Source organism: Natator depressus, chromosome 11 (assembly GCF_965152275.1).
Source record: "Natator depressus isolate rNatDep1 chromosome 11, rNatDep2.hap1, whole genome shotgun sequence".
Classification (NCBI taxonomy): Eukaryota; Metazoa; Chordata; order Testudines; family Cheloniidae; genus Natator; species Natator depressus.
The window spans coordinates 38759622-38784581 of record NC_134244.1 but is presented as its reverse complement, the minus strand read 5'-3'; the positions used below and the strand labels follow the sequence as shown (position 1 = coordinate 38784581).

Sequence of the window (24960 nt, the reverse complement as noted above, 5' to 3'; positions counted from 1 at the left end):
CCTAGTGAAAGTGTATATGCTATTCTACTGTAATGTGTTGATATGAAAGTCCTATTTTTAAAAAATGAACTCTCTAGGTTTCCCATAATTTGGCTCAGTTTTCCCTTCCTTCACTACATGTTTTCTTTCATTCTGCACTATATATTGGTGTCTTCTGCTGTGTCTGTTTCAGTGTCTGCCCCCCCTCTAATTTTTCCGTAAAGTTAAATAATGGTTCCTTCTTATTTTCACTCTCTCTTCCTCTACTTCCCTTCAATTTTTGCTTTTTGCTCAATCCTCTCTCCCATTTTCTCCTCTATTATTTTACTTTTCTCTTGCTTCATGTTTAATCTCGCTCCTTTTTTCTCTTTCTGCAACCCCCATTCCACCTGCACACACATCTACAGGTCTCCATATTTAAATAAAAATAGTAGCTATTAATTTATTTTCCACAAAGACAATTACTCAGAGATATTTGGTCGCCAAAAAAGTCTTATGCTAAAGTCAGCTGACTCTGCCAGAGCCTGAGGGCTGTAATTAGTTCCCGGGGTTTGTAAAATAATTGAAGATGTAGATGACACTGGAACTGATTGCTGTCACCTGCTTTCTGAATAAAGTCAGTCAATGAGGACAAAATAAACCCTCATTTCTCCTAGCAAGAAATTATAACAAAATGTTGTTTTGCTGACAGATTTCTCAATGTCCTAAGAATATACTGATCTTTCAGAAAATTATACTAATTTCTTTTTATTTAAATGAACACCACAAAACTATTGGTTTCCTCCTTTCTCGTCTAAGGGAAAAAAAATAGAAAACATGATAATTTACACTAAACTGCTCCTTGCTTCAAACAGAAAGGTGCACCGAGGCAGAAATGTGCTCAGAGTAATTAACTCTTTGTTCCCATATTGACTATTTTCCAACCTTACATTTAACATAAAATGAATTGGTCAAGCATCAAATTCTAGCACCAGAGGGTTTATTATTTGTATGTTCTGGCTATATGTTTGTGAAATTAGGGTGTGTTGTATTGTAGTATTAATCTGAACAGAAAAATTTTTGTTACCAAAAGCTTTATGAAACACAAAATCTTAGGGTTTGTTAGTTTGTGATGGATCGAGGAGACAGCAATCCTACTACCTACTTCTGTTCTATATAAATATGATGCAGGATATTCAGTCTAAGATGGGCAAAAATAAGCAATGCTTCTGCTGGATTTTTTTTGAACGAAAAATTTTCTACGATGCTATTTTAAAATATAAAAATAATTCTTCCATGTCAATGGAGCACAAGCATAGAGTGTTTTTTTCTAGATTTAGAGTAAAAAAAGAATACATTGCCCCCTAATGGGAACACAGTAGCAAAAAGACATGGTTTCTGAGTCTCTTCTTGATGTCTAAATATTCTTTACTGTTTAGTAAAATGAAATCCTGAAGTGGCCATTTGTTTTTTTACTACTCCTTTGCGGTGACTATGTGATTATGAAAAGCAAGAGAATAAGGACTGAGAGAGAACAGAGAAAGGCATGATATGCCGTTTCTTCACAAAAATTGGCTTGTCTTGGATACATCAATATTCAAACGACAACATTCCTGCTATTCTACTCCGAAAGTTTTCCTGCTTATGCGTTTGTATGATGGGGTGGAAGTCCATGTGGGGCTACACAAAGGCAAAATTTATCTGCCTTTATATACTGTGTTCTGCCATGACTGCACCTCACCAAAGTGTGGACAGAGGCCTATAGAAAGCAGTTACCTCATTTTCCATAGACTTTGTCTTAAAGATCTAAAGTACAGCCTCTTCTGTTAAGAAGCAAAAGCAATATATTAAATGACAACGAATCATTAAAGAGCCACCCTAACTACTCTCCAGCAGCAAGATGATGACAGCCATAACTCAACAGGCACCCCAGACACCTCCACAGACAACAGTGTTTCTTATGGGCCCCTCTCCCAGGAATAATACAAAGTCATCAAGCAGCAATGATGGTGTGCAGAAGCAAGTGAGGGGTCTGGCCTGGAATCTCCAAACTAATATACTTCAAGCTATTTGAAAAAGTCTGTTAATTTTTTTAAATCTTAGAAGTACAAAAAATTACAGGTTTACAATGTAATGAATGGTATAGGACAACGTAAACTGGACTCTCCTATTTTTCCTCATATAATACATGAGTGAGGTTACAGCCAATTAAGTTGACCAAATGTAAATAAATTGTTAGAGTTAGATTGTTAGATTGTTTTTGTTTTCAGAGAGTACCTATTTATGAGCACAAACTATGTAACATACTTAACAAAACATCATCTACATTTACAGTCAGATTTGACTTTGATTCACGGTAATTTATTACCAAACACTCCCCTCAAAAATTATCTTGCTCAAAAAAAATACTTAACCGGCTACCAGGGATCTGTTCTTTTCAGCTGCCCCATGCCAGCTCTGCTTTCAGTGTTTTCTTACTGTGAAACAGCAGAGATGAATTAATCAGAGTCAGCACTTTCAAAAGAGCAGCTGGAGAGAAAAGACACTAGCACTGCTTTGGGACTGAAGCTGCTAGAGAATAGTCTTCTGATGTTCTCCCCCTCAAATATCAAGGATAACAGGCATTCTATATATATATCTACATCACCAGCACTTGCTGCTGTAATCACATCCTTTATTATTTTCAATATTAAGGAATACTGGTATGCATTTTTGATTCCACAGGAGGACAGAAAAAGATGGTCCCATACATGTTTTTATCTTTCATTTCTATCTATGCACAGGACAAACTAAACTAATTTGGAGAGATGATTACATATGATTTTGATAGGTGAATGGCAAGATGTATCCAATGTCTGCTAAATTTACAATATCGACATGAAATTTACTGAAGCTACACATTTTCTTCTTGTTTAGTTTGGAACTCTTCTTCTGCCCTACACAGAAACTTTGCATAGCTATTTAACCTACTGCATTGTCTTTTGCCAAAGAGAGAGTTTAGAAACTTCATTCACATGAGGTATCACATTCTACATACGGAATGAAGAAGGTGCTGTACGAGTGACGAAAAACTGCATGTTTGGCTCACATATTTATTTTACCCTTCAAAAGTCAGGAGCACATTTTTATCCTCAATTCTTCTCACATTTGTATTTTTAAATACAGGTAAATATTACCTGTTTTGCTGTAATGCTCATAAGTCTCTGTTTTGACTTTACTTTTCTTGATCTGCCCTTTTTTCTCCCTATTCCAGAGACTATTATTCATATTTCCAGTGTTAACAGGGACAGCTTGCAGGAGGCAGCAAGCACTCCTCTGCAAGTGAAGCATAGTAGGTGCTTCTGGTTTCAGGTGCAGCATGAAACCAGTAGCCCTATTGCACTCCTCCCCTCAAGCTCCTGGTCAGGACTCTATGTAGATCATTACTGGAGACATTGGCTAGAGTATTGATTTTTAACAAGGAGTCCCAGATTTCCTTTTTCTCTTTATAGAGCTTAGTTAGCCTATTTAATATCTTCAGTAGGAAAGACTTGCCTTCTGTCTTCCCATTCATCACTGATCCTGTAGACTGGAAATAGTGAGAAAAATTTTCCTTTCTGTGAAGGTCAGGAAAATCCTTTTTCTTTTAGGCAATAGGTGATGCAGCATTGTCAGACAAATCTAAGGCCTTGAGCACTACACTGATTAAATAGCTAATATCCTCTGGACCAAAACTCTTCAGAGTGGTGCCCTTACAGTAGGAGATCAATTTTAGAGAGGATGAGGGAGAAATTTGCCCTTTTTCTTTGAAGAATATCATTGGCTTTCTTTTTAGATTCCTTCTTCGAGTACAGAAGATATGTCAGACTTCTTAGCAACCAGCAAGTGGGGCTCTTTGCTATGTGATAAAGAATGCTTTTTGCTGCTATATTTTTAGAGTTGACCTCGGTGGTTAAGCTGAGTGGGAGCTATCTAGGTTCGACAGAGGTTTTGGTTTTCTTGAAATCAGTGTCAAGACAGACTACCAGCTGTGACTGAAGAAGGCAAAAGGGGAGACGGGCACACCCAGATGGCTGAGGAGCCAGCAGCAACAGGAATGTTTGCATACACCTGGAGATGCTCATAGTAGCAAAGGATCAGGAAGTAGTTGAAAGAGAGTTTTACCTTTTTCTATGACTCCTGTATGAAGTTAGCTGGGAGTCTACTCAATTGTGCTCACGTTACTAGACTCTGCAAGATGGAAATGATACAATCTACACTGGGGGAATGATACAAGAACCAAATTACTTTCCTGGAAGAAACAACATACACCATCTCTGGATGGCGGATATAAATTGCGGTGTGGAAAGTGTGGTCAGATCCAAGGATGGTGCCAAGAGCTATCATTTGATTTGGCTAAGGAACTTGGTACAGAGTTCAATAGAGAGCATACTTATTATCTCTGCAATGCCATTTGTTTCAAGTGCTTAAGAAATTCTGTGTATCAAGAAAGCTAGCTGTGTATCAAGAAAGCTGAGCTCTAAACTGAACAAGAGCCATTAGAGAGGAGGTAGAAACAACCTAATGAGACAGTTTTTCATTGTTTAGGACCGCTATACAAGGATAAGAACGTATTGAGCGTTTCATTTTAAGGACAGCTTACAAGAGTCCCAAATACTCTTCCTATATTCATATACATGTGAATTTCCTTCCAATTTAAAAAACTGGTGCTGTAAGCTCATAGGGAGATCACTGTTTCCTTTGGCTTTCTCACAGTCAGCTCTGACAGGAAGCCTACACCAGAAATGAGCTTTCATCCCAGGTTGAGATCAGAAATGTTGTTCAATTTTCCTATCGCCACCTGCTGCTATCAGGGCACTTTGAATTAATAGTTACTTGGAAAAGATAAGCAAATACAACTACTTAAGGAAAGCGAGAAATATGGAAAAATAGGCTTTTGTGATATTTATGGGACATTAGAGAGATAAATACCATAATGAAACACACATCAAAGGAACATCAGAACGTAGTAGAGAAGACAGGTGGAAGAGAGAATCTAGATCAAAAATGTCTGTACTACATTAGAAGATGAACACTGCTACTTAGACATTGAAGGAATCAATAGGATTTATAAAAAACTCAAGAAGATGACATCTCTGTTTTCATATCCCTTTCTCCTTAGCATATGTTATTTACATAAGAAGAAAAAAGGTATTTCATATCACATTACATAACATTGCTATCATAGGACAGGAGAATTCCATTCTGCATTCTTCTGACCAAATCCTAGAAAAAAAAGCAATTGAGATATCTGAGCTTTTTATAAACCTTTATAATATTCCAAAGTAAAAAATAAAATTTGTACAAATATTAAAGGACATAATTATTTCTCCTTAACAACAACATTTCAAGAACTCTGATGTCATGTTGCTATCAATGCCTAATGTCACACCACTTCTAAAAAGAACCTACATGTGAGATAAAGAGGCCTTGACCTGCACGTTTGTGTTTTATACTGTATACAGGCATATATTTTCTTAAATTCACAACATTTTTAAACCTTAAAATGACAATTACATGGCCAGATTTCCTTTATCATTCTTGTCACATTGGCTCAGTCGCTGACTCTAGCAGCTACATTAATCATTCTTAATTTTACTTCCCAAGTGCAGTTGCCTTCATGGTGCAATCTACTAAAACAGCACTTGACCTATTTGTTCCCACCATCTTCACTGACTCTTGCTGCTGTAATAGCTCACCTGGGACACCATATTCCATTTTCTGCACTATCTTATCGACAAACTTTACAGTTGTTACAAGACTAAAACAGAGTGGTGTGCTTAATCACAAGAGAGATACCTCAGTACCAAAGCTGTGAGAGAATCAAATGAAAGATCTATGGGGGCTTACATTGTCATGAATTGTAATTGTTCTATACTGAACAGAAGCAGGTTTAGAAAGACCACAAAGTTAGTATAGTACTGCACAAATAAAGCCTATATTTCCTAAGAATAAGATTAAACTCAAAATAGTATTAAATTACTACATAGGGAAACAAATGGCTTGCCTGCAATCATTTCATCTTTAAATAAGAAAAAAAAGTGATTCAGTTCTATCTATATAATGAAGAAACTGCAGGTATTTTGCAAGTACATTTTTTAAAAAAAAATGGAACAAAATACTGGACTATGGAAGGATAATTACACATGGCAAACAAGAAGAATTTTGCCAGGCTTATGTTTCTAAATTATATTTTGTAAAATGACTATATAGAGAGAAAAACAAGAATTCCCCTTTTTAAAAAGTGCAGCATCTGTTTTATGGCTACAGCTAACTCATACACTTGAGGGACATATTTTCACTCAGTCCACAGACATCCCAATGGCCTGAATGGACTCTCTCTGTATGGGAGGTTGAGGACAGAACAGTCTCATTAAGTTAAACACCATTTCATAAAACCTACTAACTAGGAAAAACAATTCTCTTCTCATTAGTCAAAATCTTACTGTTCAAAGCTAAACATATTAATACCAAACTCAAGTCCAGTGTGATTCTGTTCTAGGAGGACCTACATTTAAACAGGAGTCTATTTTATTGCAAGATTTAATGTGACTGAATAGTTTTCCAGTTAGCTGACAATCCAAGCTTTTTTACCAATTTAATGAATGCAATATAAATAGCGTGTGAATGAGTTAACAATAATTAGATGGCATTCATGGTTTTGTAGTTTGTTTATTTAAAACAACATGATCTTAGTTTAAATAGTGCATTTCAACTGAAGCATCTAAAGCCCTTTTTCAAATTTCCTGAATTATGGGCAGATATTTAAAACTACTCCCACACCTGACTTACCCATGTAAAAGACATGCTTAGATATGACTCCAAGATTTACAGAGTCAGGTGTGTGAACATTTGTCCCAAATATTATTTTAGGTATTTCTAATATATAAATCACTAGAATATACAGGGATTACGTGACCCAGCTTTCAAGTGCAGCCACTGCTGCAACCACAGCCATGGCTAACATATTGTAGCAGAACTACACAACAGTTTAGGACAGCAACTGAAGAACACCGTGTTCCACTTAAATTTCAGTATATAATATTGATAAAAATAGCAATGCAAGCTTAGGAAATATGCAATTATATTTATAAAAAAGTAGAAACACAACAACATTTTAGGGTATGTAACAATATTACCAGAACTTAATTTCAAAGTCTTTTCTTTCCCCTCTTGTGTGTGACATGGCCCAAACTCTCATAACATAACATAAAACTATTAATTGTTTTTGTCCAAAAACCCTATACTAAAAAATTCTGTCATGTATGAAAATGAATCTGGATTGAAATCTTAAGGTTTTGTTTGTGAGACTATTTACCTTTCAACACATGCAATTAATTCCCATTAGTATACCAGGAATTCTGTATATCAAAGGGCAAAGTACTCTATCACAAAATTCAATGCAAACTTCTCAAGTCAGCTTCTGACAGGCTGAGTGGTTAATCAGGAGTTTATCAGAAAAACCTTTTAAAGTACTGTAACTTAACCATTTTTAATGAAACGTGTGTTGTGTACTAGTTTATGCATATCATCTGTATTTAACCTTGGGTATGAGAGAAAGAGAGAACTTACGTTAAATTACATACAGGACTCTTGGGAGGATGTCTTTCATATACATTTTTCTTTTCTTTTTTTTTAAATTGTGCTTTGTTTTAAATAAAAGCTACAGTTTGAGTGCTCTTTTGAAGAGCCCACTACAAAAAACACTCTGGAAACTTTCCATTTAAATGATAAAATAGGTATCCTCATGGTTGTTTGGGTTTTAGTTTTACTTCAGTAAGGTATATTTCTGAGGCATAAACTGCTTCTCCTTTCCTTTCAAATATATCAAACTTATCAGTTTATTTTTCAACTGTTTTTCCATTAATTTTCCAAAATTCCATTAATTTAGAAGTTACATGCTTCCCTAAGAGACTATCAGTATGTTCACAAACAGTTGTGTATTTCATCAGGGTGATTTCAACACTGGCTGATATTCAGGTGTTGGTGATAAAATACTGATATAAGGAAAGTGAGACTATGCATTATCAAAACTTTTAAATAGGCAAAAACAATATGTTCTTTTGATATTAATATAACCTCAAATATTTTTACAGTGCTTTAAGGTCTGGTGAGTTTAGTTCATTCCACTTTTATCATACATCAAAAAATCATAAGTGGTACTACTATGCGGCTGATAAGTCTCATATTTCTGAAGACTCGTGGCTCAAGATAAAAAACATTCCTTTACTCACTATAGGCCACTTTCTCCAATTAAAAAAAAATTACCCTAACTGAGAAACATTAAAATGGCAGAGCATGAACAGACACTGATAGTCATGTGGGCCAAAAGGCCAGATCGCTACTATCAAAGACCTGTCATTTATTAATGGATTGCACTCAAAACACATCCAGTACTTTCTATACATAGCAAGACGCAATCCTTGTCCCAGCGAGCGCACAAATACTTTTCACTTATATAGAGACTCCCATTCAAGGTTCATAGCCTTGAACCCATTCATAGCCCTTTACAAATATTATGCGTCACAACAACCCTGTGAGAGAGGTAATATATCCATTTCACAGGTGGGTAAAAGGCAGTGAGAAAATCTCCATTATACCAATTTTACATTTGGATAAACTAAGGCACAATGACTCATTCAAGGCACCCAAACACAGACAGAAACAAAACTGGGAATAGAACCGTAGTCATCTTCGCCAGCCATGAGACAATACCTCCATTTCAAGAATTCCTATGGAAATAAGCCTTACACAGAAGAAGCAGTTGTTCTGCAGCTGTGTGGGAAATGTTTTGCTAATACACACTGGATAATATGCTGCTTATTGTACATTACATTCAAAAAATGATATTAAAATAACATTATTTAGATTGCAAAGCAAAGCACTTTAAAGTTAGAAAATGTCCACACAATCTTAATTCTGCCTCTTTGTTCACCCACCCTGTGCACTGAATGAGGCAGTGGGTTTTGTGTAGAAAATAGTACGTGATTATGTTATTAAAAACAACATAATGCAAATACACAAGTGGGCAGAATTAAGGTTGCATGAATAATTGTAAATCTGGTGCTTCCTAACTTTAAAATGCTAGGATTTTTTTTTTAAAGGAGAAAGGTGAACATAAATCCTATTATGTGCAAGTGTACCCTCCCATCACTTATCAGCAGAATCTGAACCTAAGCCTTCACCAATGCAACACAGACTTCAAACCACTTAAGCTACAGAATTAACTATATTGGCTGGTAAAAGGCTCCACCACCCCTACTCCTCCAAGAAAGGGAATGAATCACAGGGTCCTGATGCTGGGTCTTGGCAGTGATTGCGGATGACAAAGCCAAGCCCAGCCCAGCCCAGCCCAGTCCAGTCCAGCCCAGGCCTCCCCCCCGCCACACACATACACCCCACCCCAGGGGCTGGGGTAAGTTCCTGGTCCATGTGACACCCAAGAGATGGGCATGGGCCACTGGGACCATGTGCCAGTCTTGGTGGAGAGCCTAGCACAGTCCGGCTCCCTCAACTATAGCCACTTGGATAGTTCCCTAGCCTTCCCAGTATAGCATCTGCTGCAGCATGAGCCCAGCCTCAAAACGTGCTGTGTTATTATTTTGGCAGGCTGCCCAAATTTTCCTGAAAAAGGTAAACCACAGAAGGGAAATGATCATTTTTAACACTTTATATCTCCGCGAATTCATGGGAGAAAGAAAAAGGTACTTAGCTCTCCTTGCCAAACAGCAAGGTCTTTCTGAAAACAACGGAAGTGTAAAAGCTTCTCAAAGTAAAGGTCACAAGAATTTTTATCATGACAAGTGTTAAACAACTAAATATAGGTGTCACCACCAGCTCCCCCATTAAAGAGTCAGTGTGTGTATCTAGTGTGAGTTACAAAACCAAAGTTGTGGATATCTTTACTTACTAGCAATAGCAGCCAGGGTTGTACAAAAATTCTCTGGCAAAGTAAATTGCTTTTGTATAAGCATTATCTTTTGCTTTTAAAACGCTTATAGCTGCTTTGTTTTTATAATTTTAAATCATTCAAATGATATTACATGGTTATGATGATATTTGCTTTCTAAACGGATTATCTTTACAATGCAGGAATATTCTTTGTGGATAATCTTTGTAAATTACACTTCTGTCTTCTCTTAACCAAAATTACAGTAAACAAAAACAAAAAATTAACAATCTGAAAAAACTCTAGCATAGAAATAATAAAAAGTTGACAACAGTACACCTAGAAAATATGCTAAAATGTAAAAACAGGCAGCATCTTTATTTTAAGCTAAATTTCACAGTTCTCGTTTAATTTTAAAATAATTTAAATCACACAATAAATTAAACTTACTTAAACAAGATCTTTTTCCAGCTGTGCTTGCCCCGCCTAAGCATAAATTGCCTCCTCGATGAACCAGTTCAAGTTCCAAGTTTGTTCTGCATGAAATATATAAAATGTATTAGGATGCAACTTCAGGATTCAAGCGTCTATAGACAAAAAGGAGCTTCCATAAGCTCGCATTGTATACCATAGGGAAGAACACCGCACATTAGTCGCTTGGTGGTTACAACAATGCAATGTTTGACCATTAAAAATAGCAAAATAGAATACTTTTTTGATTTAAACAGCTTGGTTGGCAAGTATTGTATGAGGCACTCAAACTACAGTGGTGAGTGCATTACCAATAACTAAGTATATTTATTTTGCAGCATGCATCTTTTTCAGACACTTTCACAACTCACTGCTGCTAGTGAAATTTTTGTGCAAACCTGGAAAGACCATTTATAACTCAAAGTCAACAAAATTTTAAGAAGTTAGATATATTTAGAACATGTGACTTCCTTTGTGAGACACAGAATTTTTTAAAGTAATTTACAAACAAACAACATAAATCAGATACTTCATCTTCAGAATATTTTAATTCCATTACAATGGAAGCCCTGTCCTTTGTTTGATAGTAATGTTATTGGAAGCCGTGGAGGTAAATTTTCAGGGAAAGGCACTGGGATTTAGCTGTGTAACTCATTAGTATGAGATAGGAGTTGTGCAACGAAATCCCTGCATGTCACATTAACACTTTACTTCTTAGTATATTATAATATTCTGATGATTTGATACTATTTTTTGGCCAAATTCAATAACAATGTTTGACTTTGGAATTGGATGTTTATGTACTGTATTACCGTTTACCCTCAAGACACTGAACAAGCAATTTACATTTTGTCTTCTGAAAGTTTGTTTTAACAAATAAACATGCATCCCTACATTTCTGGTATAGGAAGACAAAATTACTATTCTGAAGTGATATTATGCTAAATTAATTCAAACTGCAATCTTTTTCCTTATATGTTTTTCTTTAATTGAAATTAAATAAACCATTTCTAGACTCAGTATAATTTGACTGAATATCACTAATTGCAAGAAAACTTATTTTAGAATTTTAGGCATATGCATATTTAATCTAAACTACAGGATGAAGAGAAAAGAAAAATACTTCATTCAAAATAAAATATTTTGGAAAAATTTCAGCTCTATCAGTTTAAGAGACTACAGGGTTCTTCATATACAGTGTTTGTAAAGATACTTTCATATGTTTCTAAAATAGTAACATTTCAAAATATTAATATCCCTAAATTTGCAGCTCATGCCACCCATTTCTGAAGGAATGCTTTAATCCTCTCTAGCCAGGAGAAAAAAAAAAAAAAAAAAGCAATTTAACACTGATAATGTTCCTGCTCAGAGCTCCATCTGGTAGCTGCTGATAAGGGCATCTGTGTGACAGGGGAATTTTCCACTCTTCAGGCGATTTGCAGTGCTCACTGAACTTCTAAAACCTACCAGCAAGGAAGCAGGGACAGGGATTTCATATTAGTGGGCAGAACAGCAAGTGTAGATCAGCATGTGTTATTCTTCTTTGGAATATAAATGAGACAAATGTTTTATTTCTACAAATCTTCTGATGACTAATTTGTAAATTAATGGCAGTCTTCTACTACTAAAACCAAGACATTTGCTAGATGTTATTTAAATGATTTAATCAGAAACACTATCTCAATCTCTTAAGAACAAATATGTCATATCTAGAATTTTCAATTTTCCTTTCACTAAGACATATATACAATTTTACAAAAGCAAAAGTCAAGGACAAATCTGACAGAACAAGACATGCATGCAGTACTATGCTCCGCAGAAGGAGAGTCCTGGTGACAGACAATCCCTCCCCAGCCCTCCTCTCCCCGCAACCCTCCAACACACTCACTCTCTTTCCCTCCCAAGAGAGTAAGGCACCTCCTTATAGTGTATCGTATCTCCACAGCAGAAACACCAGCCCTCTTCTGGTGAGGCATCCCCTCCAAACATGCTCTTATTTATGGGAAATGCTTTCCCCTATTATGCTCAATCTTCTGAGAGACTAGAGCACTTCTCCCATAAATAGGCACTTCCTACGTGGCGTTTTCCCCATATTACCCGAAAACATAGAAGATATGGGTTGGAAGAGACCTCAGGAGCTCATCTAGTCCAACCCCTTGTTCACAGCTCAGTTGTTGGACAGAGACCTGCACCTCACTTCCTGTTCTCTTCATCTCCATTCACATTCCCATCCATACTGAGGTATTGGTTAGCCCCTATAGTCAATCACCCACTGATGGAAAAAAGTAAAGCTGAACTCTTTCCATCTAATCTCCTGTCACTGATGGAAAAGTAGGGACACCTGACATACCCTAAATAAGAGATGTGGAAAGTAAACTTGACTCTTGATCGAACCCCACCACTATCCCACCTCCCTCAGTGAAAAGTAAGGAGAGATCAGCCACTTCCAGTCTGATACACCATATCTCTCAGAAGAGGAGAAGCAAAAGGAAGTGCAGCCGCTCCATCTTTCACTGGGGCAGGGACGTAGGAAGCACAGCCTCATTTGGATTGCTCTTCCTCCCCCACTGAAGAAACTGAGAAGAGAGGGCTGCTTTGGCTCAGCTCTTGCTTCCTTCTGATGCAAGAAAGGGACCTTTTTTAACTCATGTTTGTGAACTCCAATTAACCTGAAAAATATATGTGATGCCGTGTTTTTTAGTAGCCATCAGAACACAGAGTAATACAGGGGTATAGATAAGTTACCCCTCTGCTACTGCTCTTGAGCAGGAGGGGCAGATAAAGGGATGGAAAGCATGTCTGGAGGAACCAGCCCCTCTCCTACCTTTTCACAGGAACAAGTATTAGAATGGGAAAGTCCACTACCACTACCATTGCCTCTCTCTCACCTCTTTAAAAAGTTAGCATGTATGAGACAGTGAAAAGGGAAAGGGGGGAGGGGAGAGCTGTGTGTCAATGTATATATAGCTGACAGCATAAACAATGGCTTTGTCTAAACATCAACAAAAGAGAGATCTATCATATGCGATGCGACAGAAGCAGTTTACAAGATGCTGCCACAAATGACAACAGTCAGTACAACATGGAGCTATTACAATTAAAAGTAACATACATACACCACTGTACTAGGCCTATAAACGCCTGTGGAGGGAGAGAAATGGCGCAAATGGAGGAACAGACTTAGGTAGCAAGATAAGAGATTGGGCGAAAGAAAAAAAGGACCTCTATAGATAGCTAAGTAGCTGCTTCTCCAGCTGCACACACAGATCAGGAGGCAATGGCCACGGAATGTCTCTGTACTGGGACAGCTGGCAAGAACTAGCTCTCTCCCCGTTAACAGCTGCAGAATACCCCCTCTACTTCCATTCCTTTATCTCTACTTGAATGTGTCTAGGCAGCAAGAGAGTAATGGGTGAGGAAAGCATGTTGCATTCACACTGCTACAGAAAGGAATGAACTGCTACCACTGGCTACCTCAGGACACCATAACCAATCAATAATACCCCACTTTCAGTTTGTGGAGTTTACAAATGGCTGCCCAGATGCCCCTTTCATCTATTGCATACCATATCTTCTCCTCAGCTCTGCTTCAAAATTTCTTCTTACCTGCAATATGTCTCCCTAGAGAAGGCAGGGAAGGACATTTCTCTTACTACAGATAGTACCCCAGCCTATCCTCTGACAGAAAATGGAACGTGGGGCTGATTAAGGCAAGACGATTCAGAGATTTATAGATTAATTCACTGGCTAATAAAACGGCAAGGCTGAAGGTCCAGTGGATACAATCAAAAAATATTTTTGAAAAGTGCTTTATTAGGAAGTGGCCAATTGTCATCTTGACCACTTTACATTGCGCCTTTACCCCAACTCTCTGTCTGTCCGTGTTTTTGATTGTAAGCTCTTCCGTGTTTGCACAGTGTCTAGTGTATTTTGCACAGGCAGACTACAAAAGGAGAAAAGTGGGCAAGAAGGTAAGAATCGACAAATAGCAGAAACATCCAGAATAGTTATTTAGTGTGCTACAAGGAGAAATGACAGCCACAGAAATAATGAGATGGGATTAAGAAGGGAAAATTTAGGCTGAATACCAGGATAAACTTCCTGATAGTGAGGAGTATAATTCTGTCCTTTAACAGTGAAGAGGAGGATACTCTATTGCATGGACATTTAAAATGACACAAAACAAGACACTAGAAAAAGCACAACAAAGAAAAATCCTGCTTCAGATAAGGAGGTGAACTGCTGACCTACATAAGACATATTCTTATTTCTATTAATGTTATGTGTATTAAGGTTAAATTAAATGCTTTTAAAATAAAGGTTTATGATCATAGACATTCCAACCCTATAGTCCTTATACAGATAAAATTCAAGGACAGTTCTGTGCATGCTGGATTGCTGAATCAAGTCCTAAATCATTAAGAGTGAAATTAACAGTGCTGCAGAAGACCTGGCAAAGGACCTCCATGCTATATCACATGTATGGGAACAATATGAAGTGGCTGGATCCAGTATCTGAAAACCTCCATGTAGGGGAAACAGAAAGCAGCAACCACTTATCCAGTCCAAAGGATGAAAGAACAGCCATGGATAGGGAATGAATTTTATCTCCCCCACCCTAAAGGATGTTCAGGTCATTTATCTCTAAAGCAGTGTAAGGAACAATGTAACACTGTTCTGGTCTGGGATATTTTTAACTCTCACAGGAGAAACACTAAATTCTGAATTTAGATTTTAGCACAAACACGGAATGTCCAATTTACTTTTTAAATTTGTTCAGCTGACATTTTCTATGTTGCATACCTTTTATATTATTATAAACAGGATTTTGCATTTTAAAAAGGCATTTAAGCAAATCATTTTTCACACAAGGAACATATTCAACAGATGAGCTAAACAGAGTGACAAGAAAACCTCAACTGTGTACCCTTGTATACAATATAGTGTATAGATTATATTTAGAGGGGGTGTACTATAACTGTTTTTTAATTTGAAATTATCTTTACCATACATAAAAATAAAGTTACTGTTTCACATTAGCTAAATATTCTACTTACAATGTCAAAAAGACCCAAGAAAATCATTAAACTATTATGAAACAAAATACAACTGAAGTACTCTTAAAGAATAATTTAAATAATTTTCCATTTAATCGCCTAGTTTGTTTTATAAATAAATGCAACAGTAGTTAGTTTTTATGGATATATAATAGACACAACAGGGCTGCGAATCTTTACTGTGACATGACTGTATTTGAATCAGCAAAATATTTGTATGAAAGCTTTAAATATTTGGAATCAATAAATGAAATTGTTCAGAAGAGGATTAAAATGTTATTCAGTATTAACAAAAAATCATCATTAGAAACTATATCAAAACCAAAAACTTTCTTTTACCAGTTAAAATTTATAATTTACCAGCTATGGTAAATTATAACAATATATTTACCCTTTGCATCACTTACAAAATCAGGAAGTGTTTAATTAAGGGTATCATGAGGCTCATCAATCTACAGATGCACCAGGGCTCTGTTTGGTGCACAGTTGGGGAAGAGAGGAGAAAAGTGGGTGGCATTAGGCCACCTTTCTTCTCACTCACTTACCCCTGATACTGGGCATAATCTAAGGGCCATTATGCTGGCAGCGATAATCAGTGTGCAATCCAGGCAAAGAGGAGGGAAGACTGGGGGAAGAGGAGTGGCCAGAAGTGGGCGGTACAGAGCTGACAGAGTTGGGTTTACACAATCAGGTGAATCCCTATGCAAGCAAAATCTCCAACTGCACTTTTTTACGGTAGCTTTAAGTTCCCTTTAAGCTGCCAAAGAGGCACAAAGGGCAACTGGCATAGGACAGAACCTGGTCCATAAGTCTTATACTGTCCACTTTATTCTTATCAATGCATAGTTGACCACAACACAGCCTTGACTCTGACCCATGATTTTTATCATCTTGATTTCAATTTCCAGACATTTTAAAAGACAGTATTAAATGGGAAACATTATCAGTATTGTTTTAAAAACTACGCATCATTGTTCTTTCTCGTATATATACAGACAGATCTTGCAGTCATATCCTTGGAAGCAGACATTTGTGCCCCCACTGAGCCCCACTGAAGTCAATGGTGCACTGTGTAGGCGTACGAACCCAGATGTAGGAATCCAACTGAGGCCTTTCATTTAAAAAGAAATGTGTATAACTTTATTGATTTACAGAAAAATGATGTGTGTGGATTTGCATTTAAGACTGAATCAATGTGTTTTAAGAACAACTGAATGCTGCAGTTCTCGTCTGAAATTACTGATGAAAGAACAGTATTTATTTTGGGAATTAAGGTGCATTATGATGCAATATTTTTTTTACACTTGATAAAGAATAAATGGTTAGGCTATCATTTAGGCAGTGTAAGATTTATGATCCTGTACCCTTAAACTGGTCATTTCCTTGCCTTCCAGTATTTCAGTTTTGCACATAACTCCGTAAATTTAGCAATTTTGGTGAGGTAAACAACCATAATCGGGTTTTGAAAGAAATTGATGCTGATCAAATATTAAAATTAGCATTCGCATTTTAATAAAATCCTGTTGTAACAATTTAGGGGTTCATAGCTAAGCTGCTTAAATTTTCCTTTTGTTTTTATAACACTCTAAGGCAGTGGTCACCAACTCATAGATCACGATCGACTACTCAATCCTGGAGCCTCTGCCAGTTGATCGCAATCCCCGACCGCTAAAAGTCCGGCAGCGCAGCAGGGCTAAGGCAGGCTTCCTGCCTGCCCCAGCCCCACGCCACTCCCAGAAGTGGCAAATACGCCGGGAACGGGGAACTGTGGCCAAAGGGAGCTGTGGGGGTGGTGCTTGCAGGCAGGAGCAGCACGCAGAGCCAAGTGCCCCCCACCAGGGGCCACAGGGGCGTGCTGGCCACTTCTGGGAGTTGTATGGGACTGGGACAGGCAGGGAGCCTGCCTTAGCCCTGCTGGGCCGCCAACCGGGAGCCCCTTGAGGTAAGTGCCACCAGGTACGTGGCCCATGAGGTAAGTGCCCACACCCCAACCCCTAGCCCCTCCCGGAGCCAGCACCTCATACCTCCTCCTCCACCCCTACACTCTGCCCCAGCCTGGAGCCCCCTCCTGCACCCAAACTTCCTCCCAGAGCTTGCACCCCTCACCTGCTCCCACACTCCGCACCCCTCAGCCCCGGCCCAGAGCAACCCCCTCCCGAACTCCAACCCAATGAAAGTGAGTGAGGATGGGGCAGAGCAAGCAACAGGGGAGAATGGAGTGAGCGGAGCAGGGCTTTGGGGAAGGGGCTGGGACTCAGGGAAGGGGCAGGGTAGATCCTGGGTTGCACTTAAATTCAAAAGGTGATCTTGTGTGTAAAAAGGTTGGAGACCACTGCTCTAAGGGTACAGCTATTCATCATTGTGTGGAAACCATTGCTCTTCTGTCAAACTTCACCTGCTCAGCCACACTAGAGGAGCTTCCTGCCTGTCCAAGAAAAGTTTGCTAGTCCTCATACTAGTATGTCACATCATTGCTATTTAACATTTTCCTATTTCTCAAGCAGAAACTAAATAGCTGCAGTACCATAAAAGAAAACTTTGTAACATGGGAGGAAAGAGGATATTATGTTGAATGAGCTAGACTCAGAAAGAAATTAAACGGGCTTTTTGATTAGCAAATTCTATTTTGCTCTAATTGTATCTTTTCCCACAGAAGTAAGTCTCTAAGAACAGCACTCTGTAACCATACCAACTTGTGTTGAGAGCCAGTCAGATCTCCCATATTAAGTAGGGTCAGGCCCAATCAACGCATAAATGGATGACCTATGGGAAGATATGTTGACGATTCAGGAAGTGACATCCCATTCCTTTGAGTCAGTGCTAAGCCAATGCCCCAACATGGTGGTTATGTCCCTTGATAATGGAGATGTGGTCCTTCAGAGGATATGCAGAACTCGGGTCCTATCTCTCCACCTCATTAGATTGGCTATTCTTAGCAGACAAGGGTTAAATAAGGTCCATTCCAACACAGATAGTTCACTTCACACAACTAGTGATGTTATGACAAGTTTCACAATAATGTGTGCTTTTCTTAAAGCTCCAGCCGTTGGAGTTATGTGAATACATGAGAAACTCAGAATTCATTAAGAAACAAAACAAAAACAAAACAACCCCTCCCCCATAAAATTCTAGCCCTGATTGTCCTAGAGTGAAAAATGTTACTTCAGGGCACCCTACATGTTGAAAAAACAGAAAATAAAAACAACCCAAACTTTATTATTTTTTAAATCTCATGATTGTTAAGCCAATCTCATGATTTTGGTGGGTTTTACTAATGATTTTTTGGGGCACTATTACTAATAACAAATGCAAAAGGAATGGTCAAAACAGCTTAATGGACCTACCTAGCTACAGAATACATGAAGAGAAAATCATTGTCTGGTGATCCAGGAGTCTTGCTGTAGTCTGTATACTTCTTCTGGGTAGTACTTTTTATATCTTTCATTACAGATTCCATTTCCTTACTAAGATTGGTTTCAGACTACGAAAAAAGAAAAGGCATTAATAGGTTAATTTACTTATCTGGAGAAAAGCAATACACAATTACAAAGCTTAACATTGTCATTATAGCTATACACAAGAACATTTATAGGTTATATGAAAAATGTGTATTAAAAGCTGCTATCGTACTTTTTTGTCTAGTAGAAAGGTATATTCTGAATACGCAGGGAGATGGACAAAGCAATTTAACTGTTTTGTCTATATAATGTATAGAATTTTTAGTCTGTGCTATCCTAAAGTATAGTCAATGGGGCATATGGATTGTGCAACAAGTACCTGAAAATAACACATTTAAAATTGCAATCCTTAGCAAACTGAAGTATTGTTACTTTGAAATACCTTTTAAATAGAGGTATTTCCTATGAGATTGGAAGACTAACATGATTTTACAGATCTAATTACATCTTTTTGAATGACATTATAAAGCAGCTACATTATGTACGAGTAGACGTAAATTGTCATCTTTGCAAAACAAATAATCCACAATCTTACATGGTCTGAACTGACATACTTTAAATAGCTTCCAGTTACAAGGGATTCATGTTTTACATTGAAAAAAAATAGTGAGCTTCATGAAATATGATTCAGTTCTATGTAAATTACAAGAATGAATTGAATTAAAGGAATAAGAAAAAACCATTCCAAAAATAAACTTTTAGATTAATAATGTTTTGATCATAAGTCTGTTTTTATTTTTAATAGGTAATGTCATAAAAGGTATAAACCTTTAAAATGTTTTGATTACATTTAATCCATTAAAAATAGTACAATTTTCCCCATACAGAAAGAGGAGGAAAAATGTGGCTTCATAATTTAAATAAAACACAGAAAGAAATATGAAACAAAGTTGAAAGGTAGAGGCAAATTAACAAGGATCTCTCTGCCTTACACTGATGCTTACTGGGAAAGTTCCCAGATGTTCTTGAAGCTCTTCCACCTCTTTTATAAGATCTTGCATACTCTTGTTACTATGACATTGCAAAAGGCTTCTTTCCACATTGTTTCCAGGATAACAAGGAAGAACACTGTTTGCAAATTGCCTACAGAGGGGGCAGGTAAATTCTCCTTTGTCCACAGAAAAACCCTGGAGGACCTGGTCATTCTTTAAAGAAAGAAAGAGATACATATGAACTCAGTGAAGATCACAATTGTGTTCTTGAAATTTCATAGACAATATCTCACAGATAAAAATATAGACCATCTACAAATAACTGTAAACCAAAAATGATACAAATGTGCGCTGAATTTTGTAAGAGCACTCTAATTACTTAGACTGTCTCATGATATCCCTATAATTTACAAGTATTCCAGAATGTCCAAGACAATCCCATAGTTAAAATGTCACACAGTTAAAGGAGAGATATTCATGTTGTTCCCATACCACAGAAACAGTGACTGCATCAGCTCTAACTGACACTCCGATTTGCTTGAACAAATTCTGGGTGGGACATGAAGCACTCACCAGAGGACTTCTCCTACTCTGCTTGATTCATGTTATTTCAGGCAGAACAAGGAGTGGTATGACCAGCAACAGAGAACCCTGTGGCATTGCAACAGCCTTCCATCACTGGGAAATAGCGCGGCTAGGGTGGGGTGGGGGGATTAAAGTGGTTTTTAATGTTTATTTTTTATTGTTGATTGTTAGCAACTGCCGTAGAGTTTGAAAGTTTCCCTTATTAACTTTATTACTCTCCATCTGGCAAAAGGCAAACTTACTTATCAGTAATGGGAAATACCTGAAGTTACTGTCTCAGGAGAAATACGTTCTTGAGCTTAGTTCACACTATAGTCCACAGGCCAAGAACCTAGCCATTGGAGGGCACCGTGCCAGATGGAATGGCTCAGTTCCTCTCGACTACAACAAATCTCTTCCACATTGCTTTAGAGTCCATTGAGGAGTGTGGAGCTATGGGGGGGGGGGGGGGAAGCTTCAGTTACAGTACGTAACTTCCCATTTTCATCTTCACAAAGTGCCTCATCGGATCCCCACACCTGAGAGCACTGCAGGAATAGGGCTGACTAAGTGTAATTTGAGCTTCAAACAGGTAGTTCCCGTACTGAGACAGTCTCCAGCAAACTGACAGAATTACCTTTGTAACTTTCTGGGTCCCTGACTAGTTAGAACAAGTTTAAATAAAAAGTTTTACCCATGAAATGGGAATACAGTTTTCTACCAAAATTTACGAGACATACAGTATATACATAGCATAATTACAATATTTTTAAACAATGAGATTAACTTGTTGAACTTTTCTTCTTTATAACTGCTTTGGTAGGTCAAAATAATTAGATACAAAATCAATTTTTTACAAAAATGTAAAGATGAAATAAAAAGGAGATGTTAAAAGTACACCATTTGGAAGATGATCAAAAAAAGTCTTGCACATCAATGTAGAAAATAAAAAGGACTCAGTCTTGCTTCCATTTAAATTAGTTGTAAGCTCCCATTGACTTAAATGGGAGCAAGATCAGGTGCAAACAATACAAGACAGCTTTTGGAATTGCAGATCAACTTACTCTTAATGATTCCATGTAAGATTTATGACAATCTATGTGTAACGTATGACCACAAGTTTGTACGTAAACACCTCCTTCCCAGCCTATTGACACTGCTTGCAGACAGGAACTCTTAAAAAAATATAAATGTACATGATGTTATTCAACAGACATTTCCAGCTAAAATGTATACATGTGCTATTCAATAAATATTTCTTCCACTTTTATAGGGCTTAGTTATAATAATCCTTCCACTATACAGCTATTGCTGTGCTTTGCATTGAAAACCCAATGTAAGCTCTTATTAAAGTTATAATACTGCAAACGTTTGCCTCCCAGGATGGTGACAGAATTAGGGAGGAATAAAATGCATATAGAGTTCACATAGATTTTACCGTGTTAGAGCATTCATAGTTATATTGAAGGTAAGTGTCACAATGTAGTTCTTGCAATTTTATTTCTGACCTTCTAATACACTCCACTCCCTTAAGTTACATATTATTTCAGCACCAAAGCAATCTTTTTTAAAGAATCTGGCATTCACTGTATTCAGAGAGCTTTTAAAGTCCATTCCGCTGTAAAACTACAAACTTTTCCCTGCTTCATAAAAGCTGACTCCAATGTATTTCATTCAGAATGAGCAATACGATGCGATGAGGCTTTGAACATAACATGAATCATGTACATTAATAAAATGTCCACAGTTGCATAATTAAATATCTATCCAATTTTAATTCAATTCAAAAACTTCAATCCTCTTGCTAACTGCTTAACAATACAGTCAGGAATACAGTATAAGATGAAAAAAGGCATTAAGTGGCATAATAATTCAATGTATCAACTTTTGGGCTGTGGAGATCTGAAGTCAAACCTCAGCCCACGTCTAAAGCCTTACATAGCTTGTTGGCATCATCCTAGCACCCTATTTGGCCACATCACAAAACTACACAATTTGGTGCATGGTACTCTAACTCAAGAAATGATCAGCTGGAAAACCAGACAGAATTATGATGAGAGACTTTTATAATACCTGCAATTTCAATCACAAAATTAAAATGCATGTATTGCATTTATACAAAAAACCTGTCCTAATAGTGAAGACAGAACAGTAAAAATGATCAGCAAAAATACCTGTTTTAGCCCTAAAACAGACTTGCCCTGCAATGATTTGTAATGGACAATGTAAAAATAACATAGTGGTGGTTTGCTTTTTTTGGTGGTATAACACCTCTCTTTTCCTGCATGTGAACATATAGAACATTCTTCTATTTTACCTGCTCCAATTTGATCTCTAACATTTTATAGCTCTCCAAGGCCTGAATCTACCACCTTAACCATAACACAGTCTTTCTTCTTCCTGCTGGCCCCCAACTGATTGAGGGACAGATTGGGTGGTGAATCAAGTGAGATTATATAGCGAACTAGGATGAGTCGCTATATAATGAGCCTCATTCACTGAGAAAGCTCATTGTTTGCAGCCAGAGAGACTGGTGTCTGCAGCACTTATTACATAAATGGGATGGTCCATATAGCGAATAAGGCAGGAGTCCACAGAAAGAGGAAGGATAATCAAGAGATGTAGATTTTATTGCTAGTTCACCCACAGATCTTCATCAAATAACAATCTCTCTATGCCTCAATTCTCCCATATGAAATGGTGATATCACATTCTTACCTGTACTGAACTGAAATTACATTAGGACAAATTCATTAATAGTTGTGAGACAATCATAAAATAATAAACACCTCTGAAAAAATCTATCAAGAAAAATTCCTGCTCCTGAGTGAGATGTGGATTTTATGCAGTGAATAAGGTACAGGGCGTCACACAAACAAAAGGCTTCTTTGAAGTCCTGCTTCCTTCCACATGCACCTTACCAGACCATGTTCCACAATCTCCCTACCTGTTAAAATTGAAATTCCATTAAACTTTCTTATGTGTGCATGTGAAAATCCCTTATAATAGTTAGAGTGCCTATTCACTGGAAGTCTGCACACAACTGATAAATACACATGCACATGAAGTGCCACTGGAAAGTTGGCAGATTGTTAGTTTTGTCATATGACAGTAATCGGTGTGAATACACAAAGTAAGATTTATAAACATTTTTAACTTCAATAAATCAGAACAGAATTTTTACCATAACATGTGTAAACAACAAAGGACCAATAAATGAACTAGGGATCTGCCAAATTTCAAGATTCTAACAGCTTCTAAGGGTCTAGAGTTGTGGGTTGGTTATTTCTTTTAAATTTTCCCACAGTTGAAAAAACACTATTTCTCTCCCCCCCACACACACACACTCTTTCCATTCTTAAAAATAGCTCAGCCATTTTTCCCTGACTGAGCAAATACACCAAATTTCAGCCAAAAAATGTAAAACTTTAAGAAAAAAATTAAAATGACCTTCTTTTGCACTATTTAGTATATGGCTTTTGAAACAGTGTTTATGTTTTTCTTCAAGTGGAAGAGTATGGATCCTATTTTGTATCTTACAAACAATTTTCACAAATAAGTAAAATCATCCTTCCATCTCCTGAAACCTTCTGCAGTGCTTGTCATTACGGGAAGGACACCTACTGCTGAGGGCACAGCTGATCAACAAAAGGATTTCTTATTGCTTAGCTCAGTGGAACAGGCCACTCAAGACACTAACAGATGTTTCTGTTTTTATGCCAATAAGAAATTTAAGGATTTGTTCTTTCATACAGAGACATTTTTAGCACAGTAGTGATCTAGAAACTTGAAAGCAGAAACAACTAATCCAACTAATGTCTGAATTGGAAACAGAGTTTTTTAGAGCAGAAAGTATTAAGCCACTGAGTCATTATAGTATCTTTTAGATTATTTTACAAACACTCAATGTAGCCTCACAGGAAGGAAGAAATCTGATTGATCATGAAGTTACACTTCCATAAGGTCAAGTTTAAATAAAATACACTTTTAATGAAATCCCCTGATATTTGTATCATGAGAAAAGCATAGAGATTAAGATTATATACATTTTTTAAAAACACTTCACTGGGGAATAACTGTCCACTAGCAGTTTGAAAAACTGCCAGACTAAGACCGACAGTTATATTAACCAAGTTTTGGTTTGTTAACAGGTCTCCTTCTGAGCTTGACAAAAGCAATATATTATTAATTGCAACAGGTCAAAGTAAGTGCATTACTGTCATTCTTTGGTGGGTATCTATAGCACAAGTATATTATGCTAGGGTTGACAAAATAGCATCATGAAATGAAAGGTAACATCTAAATGATATAATGCCAACTCAATGCCAAAAAATTAAAATCAATCTATGGATACTTTTAGTAGAAGATCTGTTTGTTCAGGAAAGTTTTCCTGACGGATTTAAACACCTATATCAAAACAAATTGAAAATTCAAAGCAGACTACTAACCTTCTACTGCATACAATCAGACAAGCTGCCAGAAGTTGGCTGATTTCAGTTTTCTGTTTAGAAACTGAATGTGTTATGAGCACATCATGGGGCTGCCACAAGTCACATTAGAGTTAAGATGACAGCGACTTTTCTGTTTAAAACCAGAGTTTCAGTGTTCTAAGC

The 24960-nt window shown here is 37.2% G+C and overlaps 1 protein-coding gene across 3 annotated transcripts in view; it reads right to left on the bottom strand.

Annotated features, from left to right (window-relative positions):
• The window catches only part of UBR3 (ubiquitin protein ligase E3 component n-recognin 3), a 209644-nt gene that overhangs the window by 51823 nt on the left and 132861 nt on the right, over window positions 1-24960 (bottom strand). For 2 of the 3 annotated variants that reach the window (XM_074967530.1, XM_074967532.1), the window contains 4 exons: window positions 21412-21522; window positions 19784-19996; window positions 18738-18874; window positions 10316-10401 (listed from right to left, as the gene is read on the bottom strand). In XM_074967530.1, coding sequence (XP_074823631.1) covers window positions 10316-10401; window positions 18738-18874; window positions 19784-19996; window positions 21412-21522 — 547 coding nt within the window. The remainder of the gene's footprint in view (window positions 1-10315; window positions 10402-18737; window positions 18875-19783; window positions 19997-21411; window positions 21523-24960) is intronic. The other variant, XM_074967531.1, reaches the window with a different exon arrangement.